Source organism: Tachypleus tridentatus, chromosome 4 (assembly GCF_004210375.1).
Source record: "Tachypleus tridentatus isolate NWPU-2018 chromosome 4, ASM421037v1, whole genome shotgun sequence".
In the NCBI taxonomy this organism is placed as follows: domain Eukaryota; kingdom Metazoa; phylum Arthropoda; class Merostomata; order Xiphosura; family Limulidae; genus Tachypleus; species Tachypleus tridentatus.
Window position 1 is genome coordinate 97405224 of NC_134828.1, and position 17540 is coordinate 97422763.

Sequence of the window (17540 nt, forward strand, 5' to 3'; positions counted from 1 at the left end):
AAGGGACGCTTGACGTTGCAACTTGTATTGTCGTGACGTCAGAAAACGTGTACATGCCATGAATTAAGAGAAGAATTGCACTGTGTAACACACGAACGTCAAAAGGAAAAATAAAAATATTTGTTACTCTTAATCTTGGTTTTATTTACTTTTGAAACAACAGTTTAGGGCACCCTGCGGAAGTTCACCCAGTATAAGCAATTGACATGACTCTGTGAAAAGTGACACTTTATTAATTATCAAAGAAAGATTTTGCCTTTCTCGATTACATTCTATGAAATATGATACACCTGTATCTACACTAATTAGCGCATTAATTTCACCATGTTATTGTAATTTATTTTTCTTATATATGATTTCCGTAAACATTCGATGTATGGTGTGGTCACAGCACAAACATCATAGAACTTTGCGCTTAACACTAAACAAACAAACTTATAGAACTAAACATGGTTCTTAAAAATGGTAATCTTTCTTTCGGTGTACTTCGAAGCCTAAGAACGACACATGAAAAATAGATTTAACCATTCAGTGATTAAATATTAGCAATCAAATAAAGCCACAACAGTTTTCCTTTAATTTCACACACCGGATTTACATGTTGCCCGTGTTCCTTCACCTTCATCAGAAGGTTTTTAACACGATGTAGATCAGCTGCTGTTTTATACAATAAAAACCTATCACTTTTGACAATCAACGGTTTATGTTCGATCACTCGTTCTGCAGATATAAAAAGTTAAGAAAACAGAAACTAACTAACGTACACTCCCTCATTAACTAAAACAACATAACAAATTCCCAGATAAGAGAAGCGTTATGGTTTAACAGCATTGTGTTAATGAAATAATCTACGTATAATCCATAAAGTCGTAAGTTAAAATGGTAGTCATTTATGTCCAGAATAAAATTAGAAAATGTTATTAGAAAATCAGAAAAAAGAAAAGGAGAAAGTCTAATGAAGTACCTAAAATATTGCATTAGATACTTAAAACACAAAGTAATAAAAATACCTAAATATGTAACTAAACTTTACATATATACTTATATATAGTTGCATGGATTAAATAGAAAAACAATTGATAAGAAAATTCTTAGCTTACTAATACTACTTTTCTTTTTAAATTAAAAAGCCTTCTGATATTTACGAATAGCTACAATTTTATGAATATGGATATACATATCCCTCTTTGATTTTGAATATTTATTTATGTATCATGCATTTTTTGTCTCGAAAATTCCAAAAACTCGTTTTTTTTTGTTTCCGACAGGTGCTACACTATCAAGTGAGAAAATTTAAAATGTTACTGTTTTTACTGTAGTATTCTACTGTATAAAAATATAATTTTGCACATGTACGTGTTAAATGTTTCTAAAAAATCTGGTCAGTCAATTAATTTACCATTAAAAATAATGAAGAATTACTTTATTTGTACTCCTACGAAATACAATTTCTCTACTGTTTGCGGTATCAATAAATGTTATCGTAATCTAGGCCTATCGTCTCTTCCTTACACTTCCTCGTTATAATAGTTCAATAAACTCTACTTCAGAAAAGCTGGCTGAGAAACGGAAAACAGATTTAAACTTTCTTAATGGGCAAGTTTTCAGTTCTTGCCACATCATGCAGAGAGGAGAGAAATAATCCACTTAAAATAGATAATCTATAGAAGAGAAAATGCTTGTACTTCGAGTATATGAGAGACGTAAAAGTGTACTTACGGGTCTGTCGTCAGAACTATGAGCTGTGATGGAGAATCGATTAAAGGGCGAGCCAGTCAGATCCAACAAAAAAGGAAAAAAACAACAGTAAATTAAAAAAAACATGATTACATCGTCTAATAAATCATGCTTCTAGTATGGCTAACATGAACTTGAAGAAACCTTTTTAAATTATAAGTTGTTTATATATCTATAACGAACTTTATTTTATAAGAAATAAACAACGTAAATAAACAGTTTTTAAATACATCAACAGTGCCCCTATATTTTCTCGTCATTTGATGGAACCATTTATACTGTCTTTAAAGTCCTGTTTATTTTTACAGCATCTCTCTCATTCAATTATCATTTCAAGATCATATCAAAATACATCATGAAAGTAATCGACCCGACAAAGCCAGATGATTAAGGCATTCGACTCGTAATCACGGGTTTGAATTTCCATCGCACCAAACATGTTCGCCCTTTCAGCCGTGGGGGCATTATAAAGTGACGGTAAATCCCACTATGCGTTGGTAAAAGAGTAGCCCAAGAGTGGTGATGACAAGCTGTCTCTCTCTAGTCTTACACTGCAAAATTAACGATGGCTACCGCAAATAGCCCTTGAGTAATTTTGCGCGATATTAAAAAAAAAAAAATCAAACCAAAATGAAAGTAATTTGAAGAAATGACATCTACCATTGGTCAAATATAATTCTACTTTGACCAGTCGCAAACTAAACTCTTCGAACGTTAAACAGCTAAATGGGAATCTAAGTTCAGTTGGATTTAATCTAACCTTAGAATTTACAGTAAAGGTTGTTTTTAAAGAATTTTTTTTTTAAGTATTTCTTCGGATTGCTTATACAGAGTATGAATATGCATTAATGAGACGCAAACTATTAACCAAGAGACAACTATCGGCCCGGTTACTGGTACTAAATGGTAAACAACTCAGAATTCGAGGGTTACGGATGTATCATAAGCATTTACGTCAACTTTCCACAATAGCATTATGATGCTTAAACGGGTATCATACACTCAATTATAGAGAAATAAAAGTTCAAATATCTAAAAAGGTTGAAAATATATGTTCTTCACAACTAACCTATTTTGTCATACCATATATTATCCTGCAAACATCTAATAAACTGTTGATGTTTTTGTTTTGAATTTCGCACAAAGCTACTCGAGGGCTATCTGCGCTAGCCGTCCCTAATTTAGCAGTGTAAGACTAGAGGGAAGGCAGCTAGTCATCACCACCCACCGCCAACTATTGGGCTACTTTTTACCAACGAATAGTGGGATTGACCGTACCATTATAACGCCCCCACGGCTAAAAGAGCAAGTATGTTTTGTGCGACCGGGATTCGAACCCACGACCCTCGGATTACGAGTTGAACGCCTTAACACACTTGGCCATGCCAAGCCGTTAACTGTTTATGAATTTTTAGTTCTAAATGTACATAATAAGAACAATAAACCCACATATAAGTAAAATTACAATTACACGGAGTTTAGCAATAAATAATTTAACACCAACAAATGTCATAATAGCAATAACGATATTTGTTTTTAATCAGCAACGAATTTTTCTAAAACGTTTTTATTACTTTCAAATATACTTTTGTATGTTTTCTAATTAACGCTTTCATTTCATGAGTTATGTATATAGTCTCACCGCTGTTGGAACGTTTATCTTCTTTGTGGTCCTTCACACCAGAAATGGACATAGCTGATGATATTGCCGCTGACAGATGCGAGCCAGGTCCTCCACCTGCAAGCGAACTCGAGAGAGCTAACAGGCCGGCTGCACTAGTTGGTGGTATGGCGGGTGGCGGGAGACCAGCCATAGCTGCTGCTGATGCATAAGACATCATGGGTATTGAAGAGGGGTGTGCATGAGCAGGAAACTGCGGTGTATGCATTTGATGCTAAAGGTGGGGGGGAAAAATAACACTAATAATGCGCACAACCTTCATCATAACACGTAATTTTGACATACTTGGTTGACAACGAACTTGAAAAATTGCACTGGAAAACACACACACATTTTTAAATGTGTAAAATCTAAGTTTAAAACACGAATTCAAAATAAGTAAGTTCTCACTACTACATCAAAAAGTCCAAAATTTAAAATAGGTATGACAATTTTAGTCCTCTGAACGAAATGACAAATAAAATTATTTCATATATATATACCATAAGATAAATTTCATATCTTAAATCATTAACAGAATTAAAAGCCAAACTTGGAAGTCTGGGCAAAATTATAAGCAACACGATCTTGTGACCCATTTAAAATTAATAACTTACTGCATTACAGTATTGTACACCCTAGGATAAAGAACTTGATAAACTATTGCGTTTTCCGATCAACTTACCTTTAGTTGTCTCATACTAATATGAAAGTTCAATTAAATTAAATATAGCTGTACTCATTACGTACTTTGGACATTATTAAATAGCCACGAGAGACAAAATATGTAACACAAGCTTTAACAAAATATACATTATTGTTGAGATAAATCGTTATAGGCACGCATACTGCTTCAGCACGCGTATTGTTGGCGAGATAAATCGTTATAGGCTTTAGCACACACGCATATTGTTGGCGAGATAAATCGTTATAGGCTTTAGCACACACGCATATTGTTGGCGAGATAAAAAAAAAGTCATATAAATGACAACAGGAATAATATCCTGCACACATAAAGACTGCAACCTCGGAAAGGTTTTTCTTTCTCCTCTCTAAATGTAAATATACTTAAATGCATATAATATATTCATAATTTGGCACAAAAATATACCAACGTTTGGGTATGCCGAATACTAAAGACAATTCAATGAGACCATGAAACGATTCGTTATTAAAAATATGTAAGTTTATATATAAAAATGAACATTTCAAAATTAACGTGTTAGTTCATAATTTAACCACCAGTGTAAAAAAATGGACAAAAATGACGACTGTCCCTTAAGTTTCAACAAAAATAATAATGCTATGTTAAAGAATAGGTTGAATAAATATAGGGTCTATAATTTACAGAGTTAATACAAAAACAAAATTGAAATGACAGAAAACACACTGTAAACTAATACTACATCAGTTCATATGCTAAATGTATCTAAAACTTGATTTGATACAATTCCAAAAACTAATTTTATATTAAAGAATAATAGACACAAAGATCTTTTCGATTTAGTGGTTACGTATATGCGTATAAAACACAAGAATGGTCTTTAAACAACCATTAAATCACACAAGAAAAAAAAAATGAAATAGTAATTACTTAAACTATTGGATTTAAACCACTATTGTTTCTCTAAAAATAAATTACACAAAAAAAATAGCATTCATGACGTTATTTTTTAATGTTCATTTGTGTGTATACATAATTATCGTTTCGTTAAATGAATATATATATAAAACAAGAACGATCTTTAAACACTCATTACATCACATGAGAAAACATCAATTAACGAAACGATAATTACTTAAACAATTGGATTAAATGTTATTTTGTTTCTCCATAATTGCTAATTTATATGAACTACGGAGAATATAAACACTGTATAATAGCACGGATTAAGATACACAGTTTACTGTAAGTGCGCTTTAATTTCTTCTTGATTGTGGTGTAAAAGCTAACGAACGTCCATGTTAAAACACTACTCACTAAAGAGGAACATGTTACTTCGTGAAAGCCAATGTTGATCAACAGCTAATTAGGAAGGATCGCTGTGAGAAGAAAAAAGAAGATAACTGCCCTTAGGAAACTACTTGACGCTTTTTTCTTTACAATTTAACTGCATGTAAAGAATACGAGATCGAAACTGTAGACACGCAAATGATGGCTTCGATCAAACCCTTTCCGAAAATTAATTAATTTTTGTCTGTGCTTCATTATCGCACTGCGCCTTTAACTGCGTACCTACTTTCAAAACAATGCCATTATAATGCCAATTAGAAACAACAGCTGATAACTGTTACACTCTATTTATTACACTCTATGTTACTGATTAAAAACTTTACGAAATTATTAATAATAAACATATTATAGTTACGATAAATAGCAAGACTTATTAAAGCAAGGTAAGACAGTATCTTACATAAACCTAATAACTAAATATGATTCTTAAGCCTTAAGTTTTACAAACCGAAGACGAATGGAGTGTATTTGTCATCTAAATCATTAGTAATATGGATTAATTATAACTGTTTATATCTTCAAATGTCTGTCCATCCTGTTATTCACATTAAAAAGGCACATGCCAAGCGAGAGGTTTAAGTGTTATGGTATACATACGACGGATATCTGTATAGAAGGAATAACACTACCAATAAAAAGCGTATAAAGACAATCCACATTTTACAAAGTGCCTTGTTGAAACAAAGTTGTGCTTGAAAGCGAGTATACCAACTAACACCTGTACCTCTATCCAACCCCATATGCTATATAGAGACAGGTGGTGCTGTAATTCCAATAGAGTTAATAGAAACACGTGTTTAACAAAGCAGGTGTTTTTCCTTCGAAGCGCATACACTATAGAAAGTAACAAGGTAACGGAATAGCAACTATTTCACGAATATTTGGTTCCCTTTTCTACACCAGTACGCTCTATCATAGAAGGAAGAACACATTTTAGAAGCTTATAATTTATATCACTACAAAAAACTAGTGTATTATTTGACTTTTGTTTTAATTATTTGAACAAAACACGATGATTAATAATATGTATATCTTACAAAATAATACAACATTAAATACAAGTAAGTTATAAATATAGATTCTTACAAAATTTTACAAATATACTTTGAACGTATAGTGCCAAAAGCTCAGAAAAATGTTAATGTGTTGAGGTCTAAATCGTGAACATTCTCATCCAACAAAAGACATAGTAAGTCGAGAAGAGTTCAGAAAATAATTAAAAGGAAGAAAAGTGTAGAGTAATGTACAGGGTGGCCCGTAAGTCCCTACCCATCCATATGTTATTATGTTATATTCAATTACGCATGTATTATTAATTTTTTAATATTTTTTCAGAGAAATATGGCCGATGTAAGCCCATTTACACTTGAAGAGCGTGTTGTGACAAGTACGTGGGTACATGAGCGCAAGAATACTGGTGACACCACACAGATACACTGGATACATAAGATATATGGATGGGTAGAGACTTACGGGCCACCCTGTACAGTAGTTGAGGTTTGGGTTAACTTTACCAAACATTTTTACAATGTTGGACTATCTCTGCAGGAAATAAAACAATTTCCTTTGGAATTAGTAGAAACACAATAAATTATATCTATAATCCATAAAAGCAAAGCTATAGCTATATTGTCTATTTCTTGATGACTATTATATAAATTAAGCATTACATCTACCAATAATATATAGGTTTGAACGTGTATCTAATAATTGACAGTAGAAAGGTTATAGATCGTAACTGTTAAACTTGACAAGAGTGAGTCAAAATAACTTTTGGTGAAACAAAATAATTAGGCAGTGTCAAAGCAAAAATATTCTAACTTTTGAAAGTGCTGGAGTTACAGAGATCCAGACTCGTTCACTGAGATTGTGAACATTTAATTATTTGCTCATTCTTATTTTTATAAATGTTAATCAAATGGTTAATTTTAGTCATTAAACACAGCCTGTTATTGAGTTTAGAAATGCACATTTCTATGGTTAACAACAGTAACAACAACAAGTGTTGTGAAAGTTTATGATACTGGATGCTTTCATAACAGAAGGGTGATAAATTAATCATTCTCTTAAATCCACTATTAAAGCTTCCTCTAATAGCATAAAGAAAAGTACTTGAAAGAAAGACAATTTGAGTGCCATCTGATAAATAATTGTAAGGCTAGCTACTTTTAAACAAAGATTCAAGTCACCCATTTCTCCAAATTTTGAATAATGCATGCATTTGCTTTGTACTCGTTTATACATATAGATCATTTGTAAACGTGTTGTAAAAACATAAAGTGATCAATATTGCAATAGTGAACCAACTAAACTTTCAAAAGTTTTGTCATCAAACACAAAGCTAATTATAGAAGGGATATGCATTACAATAGTTATCTTAGTCAAAGAACAATAAGTCATTTCTTTTTTAATGTTGAAAAATTATCCCATTCCATCATGAGTTTATATCTTGTAAGGTATGCTCCTATAGGCACAGCTGTAAGAGTATATCTTTATCCACTGTAACTACAGCTCTATATAAGTGAAACAACTATTATTTTGTTTTTATGTAACACAAAATGGAAATTCTCATTTTATTTTATTATATCCCCCCCATTCATCATTCAAAAGACAAGAGTTGAGATTAACAATACATCAATAAGAACCTTGCATTGTAATATTACTTCAAAATGAGTCTTAAATTATCTCTTCTCCCCTAAAATTTAAGGTTTTTTTTTTTCACACCATCTCTGTGTGTGTTTGTGCTTTTAAGTAAACATTAGATTAATAACATGCTGCCTTCAAACATTCAAGAACTATGTACGATATCATGTTTAGGTGGTATATGAAATATTGTAAAAATATCTTAAATCTCCATGATTTCAAACTTACAGTTATGACATTTTATAACTAATATTTTTCACCTAAAAGTCACAACATACATAAATACAAGCATGGCAAGCAGCATACTTAATTGTTTGGTGTTATGTACCATAGGAAATTATAACCTTTATAGGCTATCTAACTGTTCAATTTCATACTACCATAACTTTGTAAAAATACAATGTTGCCAGAGCAAAACTAAAACTTCTATAGTGGATTTTAACCCATGTGATAGTATGACATTTGCCAAAGTATAAATGCCACAATGCATATCATAATCAGCAGTTCCAAGTATGTATCCTATCTAACTTTAGATAAAATATCCAAGAATTACATTATTGCTAACATTAAACTAATGTATTTCAGCTCTTATGTAGCTTGTGTAGATGAAGAACTATTGGAGACAAGGTAAACAAAAGGGTTAGAGAAGGAAATGAATTATAAACTTAAGGAGGTTACAGGTGATTCCTTGACAAGACATACAAACAAAATAGCATGTGGAATAAATAGGGAGAAAATAATTAGATTATGTTACTCATGGACACAGGTGGAAAATATAACCGATGTGGCAGGAGATGTAACAGAGTGCTACCAGAAATGCAGTTTTTGTGGTGCATGCAAGAACTACTGATGCAGGGAAAGGTAGGTCAAAGCAGCTAATTAATAAGTACAAGGGGTTCCTAAAGACATTTAAAGAAACAGGTCATAACTTATTTGTTTTAGGGAAGCTTCCAATAATTAATTGTATGGATGAAGTTATAAGTAGGTCACTAAGGCTGAATGCTTGGCTCAGATTAATTTAAGGATGAGCAGAGTGACTGGTTGGACTTGTGGGATCTGTTTAATGGGAGAAGGAAGCTTTTTGGAATGGAGATTTACATTTAAATAGATTAGGGAATGGCTTGTTTACAAGGGCTATTAACTCAGCTGCAAGGGAAGTCTTAAACTAGGACTAAACAGTGGTGAGGGCCAGGATATACTAAATGCAAAAACAATAAGAGGTAGAAAAAAAGAGTAGCATAAGAAATGAGCACAAAGGTAGTTCTATGAGCAGGCTTAAGTGTTGCTATTGTAATAGAGGAAGTATAACAAACAAAACTGATGACCTTAAAGCATTGGTAAGAATGGAGGATTTTTATATAACGAGAGAAACTGGAACATGGCTAAATGTAGACAATTTTGATGACAGAAATTTCTTTTAAATACATGGTTACAGGTAATTAATAGAATAAAGTATTAAAGGAAAGGAGAGAAATGGCTTTATGCATAAAATGTGAGTTAAATCCTGTTCAGTTTCTATTAGTGGGCATAAAGGGAAAAGCTTTTATTAGGAATTTGTTAAATTTGTTACAGACCACTAAATGACACAGATGAAATTAGTGAAAAAATTTCATATTGCACATAATAAAAACAAAACAAAAAGGCCTTACCCCTATTATGGCATTTAGATCCGTCATAGTGACTTGTTTAGCTCTCTCCACTGCCGAGGCTACTTGTTGTTGGTGCTTAAAGGTTATTCATAGAGAAAGTAGTTACACCAAATATATTTTTCACACAAAATTTGTAACACTAATAATAACAAAGACAAATGTAGTTACAACGTTATCAAATACAAAAATCCACAGAAATTAAAAACATCACTGAAAGATAAAGGATAGGGGATAAGCAATTTATCTGCACCTTAAAATTGTGATGAAAAAGATAATTTCTTAATTGAATTAATCTAATTTTAAATTCCATTTTTGATATAAAATTCAACTGTCGTAACATTCTTAACTTTTAAATTATAACACGAAATAAATTACACAAAACATTGGAATAATAAAAGAAATATTCAAACATACACAATCTAATATCTTAAGTCTTTATGGGCTGTAAATCATTTTGTAAAGTGACAGATAAATTTTTACACAAATATAATTCAAATAATGTAATAAATGCAAAACAAAAAACATATTTCGCTTTGTAACTCCTAATAAACGTAAACACAGCTCACCTCTTGAGACAAGAAGGGTAATATCTGGGCAATGATAGAATTTAACCTCTTGGCGATTTCAGACTAGAATAACAAATATTAGACGAATTAGTTTTTTATTTAAAAATAACATTTCTAAAAAAAATTGTACTACACAATATCAAGATAAAACTACACTAAAGATATTTGATCAAAGTGATTTGTAATCGTTATCTCGTATCAACAGAAAAAAACGTTTAAGTGGAACTAGCTGTTGTCGTAAGAGGTCGCGATAGTTTCAAAACTTGGCACTGGATTCATCAGTCATCTCGATATGTGTTATGATTGATCCGATACAATGAACGCTAATGCCATGTTCCACTTTACAACACATTCAGTTTTTTTGTACACTGTAGAGGAAACGAATCTGGCCCTATTCTGTAATTCCACAGCCTCCGGGGACTCATAAGACCGTTTAAATATCTTGGAAATAAACTATCAGTCGGTGCAAGAGTAACGTCATTCTCGTACACCAGATGACAGCACGTTTGTTTTTACCTGTTTTGCACTTTTAACACAATGGTTTTAAACCTTCTTCACTCCACGAACAGACAAAAGCTGTATCAAAAGCTTATGAACAGATACTCTAATGGATCAGTGGTGTTAGCATGATGCTTATAAAGCTAAAATCAGTGATTAAATTCCTCGTGGTGGGCTCAGCGCATTTAACTCATGGTGTACCTTTACGCTTAACAAGTCTTTTAGGAATGTATATGGCCGACCATACCTGTAGAGTGTATAATTCTTGTGATTCATGTACGATAGTACAAGTTGCAACATTAAGCGTCCTTTATATGACATCACCTTCGACACACTATTGTAGTACGAGTGGTTAAATAGATGAACTCTCTGGCGGCCCCTTTCTGGAAAAATGTAAACACATATTCTTACATAATTATACATTCATTTGATGACTGAGTGAACCTGCAAAAACATGCCAGAGAACCAGCGATCAGTAACGAATGCTTTAGCATCTGTATTATTAAATGCATGCTTCCTAATAATACACGGACTATACATATAAACGTTCAAAGTAAGCATTTTCATTATCTCAAACGGATACATTATTCGCTATTTATGGATGAGTTTGTCGCAAGTGGCTTGAATTCAATTACAAAAAACTCCTTTACAGAAATGGTTCCCTCCCTGTTTTCTTATAGAAGTTGTTATACTTTATTTCGAGTTCTTCACACTGGTTGTATGCACGTTCAATAGAATGAAAAGAAATACTGGCAAAATCAATATTGGTCGAGTCCCACATGCTCGATATCTTGTTGTAACACTGGCAGGGGATGTTAAGCTTCGGGTAATGAAAATACATCTTCACCCTGCAGATAAACCGCGATGTCTTAACTTTTTTTCAGAGAAAAAAGTTCCGCCATCTTTAATCTATTAAAATCATTTCAATAAAGCATAACACATATTTATGGAGAATTATTTTAACGGTGACTTCAAAATACTTGTGACGTTCTTTAGTACATTAAAAAAAAAAGTCGTAAAACCTTTAACTACAGTATGCAGGAACGATGCTGGTTATCTTTCCGACATCAGTATCAAGTTATATGCTATATGTACTTCCGTATTGTTACCGAAAATGTTTTGTTTCTAGGGTAAATAAGACCAACATTACGAGCAACACATATTTTTATTCCTTGTAGCTTACATAGTATATAATTCTTCTCATGATTTATGGCATGCGCATATTTCACTAACATCACGAGAAATAGAAATTCTACCATAAACCGTCCCTTATGTGAAATCAATTTAGTGTCTACTGACTGACTGACAGACAATACTACTACATAGTGGTGCGAGTGGTTAAAACAGGTGACCCCTCCAGGAGGCCTTTGGTCTCCTTTCGAGGAAACAAGGATACCACCATTCATTGTTTACTTGTTTATCTAATCTACATCTCAAATAATTATTTGTGGAGAGAAACTTTTATTGGCCATTTAGCTTTAAGACAAACTGCACAATATGGTGTCTATTGAAGGTAACACTATTTGTCAAAGAAACTGTGGTGTGGTCAGATAAAGGGGAATAGTTAAAACATAAACGCTTGTTTTATCACTACATAATATTATGTCATAAAAATAAGTTGTTTTTTACGAGAACAACAAACTGAGCTGAAATGGTAGTAAAGATGTCGACAAACACCAAATTTCTCGAGCTCCGATATATAGTGGTCTTTGTTTCAGAAGATACAATAAGCGGAATATGTTTTATAAATAAGCTACGTCAATTTAATCCATCCCAAACGTGAAACCACTCTCGCTGTATTTCATTTTCCTTCTACGGCCATCTTGGACTTTGTTCATATAATTCAAATTTGTTTAGTGCATACGTTGAAATTGCATTGCGTACTGAGAAACTGCTTTCCACCGTAAACCTACCAAATTGCGTCTCTAAACTCCACAAAACAACTTTGCAAACTCAAAGCATTCACGCAACTCCAAGAATTTAAAACCTGCTTTTCTTCAACCCCCTCCAATAGAACAATGTTAACATGATTGAAACTTTTTGTTAAAATCAATAACAAAAAAAAGCGACACGTACCAGAAGAAAAAGAAGGCAGGTAATTACGATAGTAAAGAGCTGAACAGGTGAGAATATGGAAAATAAAGCTTTTAATAAAGACATTTCTATTTATTTACTTTTTTATTAAGCCATATACCCTATTAATTTTTGTCATATGGTTCAAATAACGATACTTTCTCGTGCTGTCTTTAACGCAGTAAGCTAATATTTTATTTTAAAAAAGTTAAATGACCAGTCTCGCAATACAGATTTACGCATTACTTATGTAGATACTTTCATTTGTAACACTATTATTCTCGCCGCCTACCAACAACAAAAAAGCTGATGCAGGGATAAGTTAACATTTCAACCTTATTTTGTACTAGAAACATAGTGTATGATGTCGTTATCCCGTTTTGAATAACTCGTCGAACATAATCATTCAGACGGTTACATAGCTTCATTACGATAAAAGAAATGAGATTATAATATTTGACAAAAAGTATTATGATTACAAATTTATATTCACGGTGACATATGATGGTAGTATGTTGAAAATTCTATTAATAATTATCACAGGTTTGGTGAAAACTACAACTGTGTTAGGTAGCGCCAACATTATTTATATACAAAGGAAATACCTGATAGATAGGGTTACACGAGATAGACCTGTTCTTTATACTACACGGCAGCCACAAAACAAAAGCAATAATAACAAAATACAGCAAAGTAAATGACAATAATACACATTCACACAATGTTAGAAATAAGTTTTGTAGCTCTGTGAGCAGTTACAATGATTAACATTTAACTCACACAGGAAAAAGGTCTTTGGATCCATATCGAGTAGCGTCTCATTGATGTCGTTTAACGGTGCGCTATTTAGCCAACCAGAACGCGTAATTCTCAAATTAAAACTATCCGATATATTTGGTGAAACTACAGTAGTCGGGTCTTATTCAAGTGACCGAAATAAAGTAATAACACAATTCATGTATAATCAAAAGCTTTTCCTAAACTCCTATATCAAAGCGTCCTCATCTTTTCGTTTCAAATTGTCATTGTCGATTTTGTAAACTTTATGTGCTCGCGCGCTCTCCAGCTATTATTTACGCGTTACGCTTACTTCTCCAGAGAGAATTAGTGCACATTGTTATGTTAATAACCTAATAGAAAGCCGGTCACAGTGTCTAGCTGTACACCCGCTGCCGTTTTCAACTTTATTGCAGCGCCATCTGCCTGTATTTCCTGGCCATGCGCATCGCAACAGAAGGTTGACTGGTATTCTTGCAGGGTGCCGTAGTACGTCATATTCCGCGCTTATCAAATGAGGTAACAATAATCCCTCAAGACTTGTTAAAAGTCTTGTGACTGTAAATTATTTACTAAGGTTCAGGGTTCAACCTGTCTTTCTCACCCTCTTTATTTAACGTTCTCTCACGTGTTCGCAAAAACACGGTAAAGGTGAGACGGAAAATGAAACTTTTAGTGTTAATACTTACAAAAATAGATGCCTTACACTTAAGTACTTGCAAGTCTGTTTTTCGAGTAAGAAAAAGGAATGTTGATATTTAACAGCCACTTCATAAATTGCACTCAATAAACATTTGTAAATTCATCACCCAGAGATTAAAAAATATCAAAACATACAATGTTTGTGTAGTTTCAGTATGTTTTTGTATAAAATATTATAATACAGCTTTTTAACCACAATTTACACCATATTATTATCAACGTTTACGTACTTACATATACGTTCACAAACTTATTCTCAACGAAAAAATAGTTTTTTTTTAGTAATAAATGTTTATAGGATTACGTTGTTTTCGTTTTGCCTGAAGTATAATTACCGTAAAGAATGAATCGTCATGATAAACGCGATAACACAAAATTTCTTAAATGATTTAGACCAATTATCTCACCTGTTTATGCATTTCAACGTTCAACCCGTATGACATCTCATAGTACTATGGCAAAAGAAATGAAAAATTCAGTTAACACAAAATAATAAAATATACAAAAATTATTTATAAAAACACATAATAATACTCAGAAAATTATACTACATATTGAACGACAATTATTTTTTAAAACGGGGTTGCACATTGAAAAGTGTAGTTTGAAATACTCATCTTTAGTCGTTTATAAATTATAATCCCATTAATATTAATAACAACGCAAAATTTCTCCACAGATATATTTGTATGTATCATGTTACGCTAATGAACATCATTAAAATTATATTTCATGTTCCTAAATAGGAAATAATATAATTTTTATTTCTCAGAAAAAGCTCAAAATATATTCTCACATCAAGTCGTAATAAATATGCACATAGTTATTTTGTGATACATGAAAGATTATTTCAATATAATGAATCGAAATTATGAAAAATTTAATATACACTTTCCTTACCATTACGTAATGTCTTTGCATTTCTGTCTTCTCACTGGCTAATTTCTCACACTCTATTTTTAAACTATAAAATGAAACAAACAAACAGCAGTACGTAAAACTGATGAATCGTTAACCTGTCGTTTTTCTTTATACTAATGTAATATGAAATTCACACACTGTGAATACTAAAGTACTAGCCAAAGAACCGCGTTAATATAATTACATTTTATTATTCAATTCAAACACACACTTTTAAAGAATGTTGATTTTTTTCATGTTTTAAATTTACCTGTGATATTGAGCTTGTAAAAAACTGAATTCTTCTTTTATTCTGTCACAAGATTCAGCAACAGTAAACTTAAAAGGTTGCCCGGCCTGAGGCGGGGGTCCCTAAAAGTGAAATGAATCGCTATATCATAACTCATTATATTATCGTAAGTACTCAGAATGAACACAAATTTCAAACTAATACCCTAATACTAACACACATACTTTAAACAACCAAACTTACCACCCACAAAAATTAAAGTTTAAAGGTATCGTTTGTTTTTTATCTATTCCATGTACTAAAATTTATATACAGACTAGATCATTACAAATTCTTTACAACGTAAAACCAAAAGTCTGGTAATCACGGTCTCTAGGCGTAAAGCTAGTCCAACGTTATACAGTAGAACAGCTAAAGCAATATATATATTATCAACTTATAATAAATTGTTCCTACCGCAACAGGGAGTGCTGCTGAGCTGACCGGATGCCTAGCAGGATACATCACACACCTGAAGAGCAATGCTGTCTGAAGAGAAATTAGGCTTAGCGTCTGATTAAAGTATAACTAATATCAGCGTTGAATTGGTTCAAAGTACAGGTAACACAAATCCAAGTAATTATAACCCCCACACTTGTTTCCGTCTTCTTTTCTCATTCAGTGATGTTTCTTAAGCGAAAATAAATGTTAACCTGACCTAATATATAAGAAGTTATTGACGAAATAACATGATTTAGTTAACGCCTAACAGTAACACCAATACTGGTAATAGGAAAAAAATGACTTAGTCAATTTCTTCCAAGTAGAATAGAATAAGTACATTTTAGTCTCAAATTCGAGATGTTACATAACGTTTTGCAGCTTGGTAACAAAAAAAACAAAAAAAAACATAAACAAATGCTTCCCACCAGCGCGTCGACTAGTCTATGTATGGAGTATGGTCACTTGAAAGTTGAATGAACGTTAATTTCCTTTACGAATATTTGCTGATCAATCCGTCTATAAACGTTTCTAAAGCTTAGTAATGAAAATGGGCGATTGTGGTTGAGAAGTTCACTGAACAACGGTTAACTATGTCAGCAGTTGTAAGAAAAACAGCACAACTCCCACCAACAACAGAAGTAATGTGAAGACTACTCCTGGGATAGGTAGACCCACTATACACGCGGTTCAACAAGAGCGATTGCGGATATTCGTTCGCCAAATACGGCACGCTCAGATTGGCTTAATCAACAAACATGCTTGTTCCCTGGCGTCACCCTTCATACCACGTGGTGTGGTCACCGGTTGATAGTCTACAGAGCCATAGAACCAATGAAAGGGAGCAATACTACGCCCCACCCTCTAGTCTTGCCTACTACCACGTAACAATACTTTGACATTTACTCATCAAAAGCACGTGCATCGTGTATGAACCAAGTTCCCGCCACAAAAGTGATTCAAAATTCAGCGTAGGGACCAAAGGAACGATCACTCCAGAATGCAAGATAATTATACAGAGTTTAATGTTTCTTTTGACGAGCACTTAAGCTAGTAGTATGTTAAACAAGTGCTGGCAAGCTTGCTTACTACAATTTTTTTTTTTTTAATGTAGGCGGCTCCTGCAGGTTCTCTCGCCTTTCAGACGAACTAGTGCTTCAAAAATATTACTTTGGAATAAGAAATCCTCAAAGCTCTTTCATTTCGTTATCTAATAACGTGCATCCTTTGTCCCGCTATTAAGCCAGCTGTAAAAAAATCGAATAAATGGTACTCCTAATCAAAATAAACAGTCTCTGATGTATAGTTAGCGGCTTAGCTTTGCAATAGATCTCTACTTCAGTTTGGTGTTAAATTCTTTATACAGGATAATTAGGCCTTGGAATTCAAACACCCTGCGTGTTTAGTAAATATTACGTTATATGTCTTTAAATATAAAGACGCAATAATAATTGCGTCGATTTTCATTTTAAAAACTGCGTCTCTGATAAATTGTAAGAAGGTACAACTAAGCAATCATGAGGAGAAAGTAGATCTCAAAATTGTGTACCGCTCTTGAAAGTGTTACGTGCATATCTCGAAGAATTTTGTG

The 17540-nt window shown here is 32.8% G+C and overlaps 1 protein-coding gene across 5 annotated transcripts in view; it reads right to left on the reverse strand.

Annotated features, from left to right (window-relative positions):
* The window catches only part of LOC143249732 (transducin-like enhancer protein 4), a 33517-nt gene extending 16825 nt beyond the window's left edge, over positions 1–16692 (reverse strand). For 3 of the 5 annotated variants that reach the window (XR_013027921.1, XM_076500061.1, XM_076500060.1), the window contains exons 1-8: positions 15926–16692; positions 15491–15591; positions 15220–15283; positions 14727–14771; positions 10270–10332; positions 9704–9778; positions 3380–3632; positions 1720–1742 (exon numbers count right to left, since the gene is read on the reverse strand). Coding sequence is in view for 4 of the 5 variants with exons in the window: in XM_076500061.1 (XP_076356176.1) it covers positions 1720–1742; positions 3380–3632; positions 9704–9778; positions 10270–10332; positions 14727–14771; positions 15220–15283; positions 15491–15591; positions 15926–15973 (672 nt within the window). In the remaining variant the exon portion in view is untranslated. Of the gene's footprint in view, positions 1–1719; positions 1743–3379; positions 3633–9703; positions 9779–10269; positions 10333–11014; positions 11103–13620; positions 13769–14726; positions 14772–15219; positions 15284–15490; positions 15592–15925 lie in introns of those variants that run through there. The other 2 variants (XM_076500062.1, XM_076500063.1) reach the window with 2 other exon arrangements.
* Positions 16693–17540: the final 848 nt, after the last annotated feature.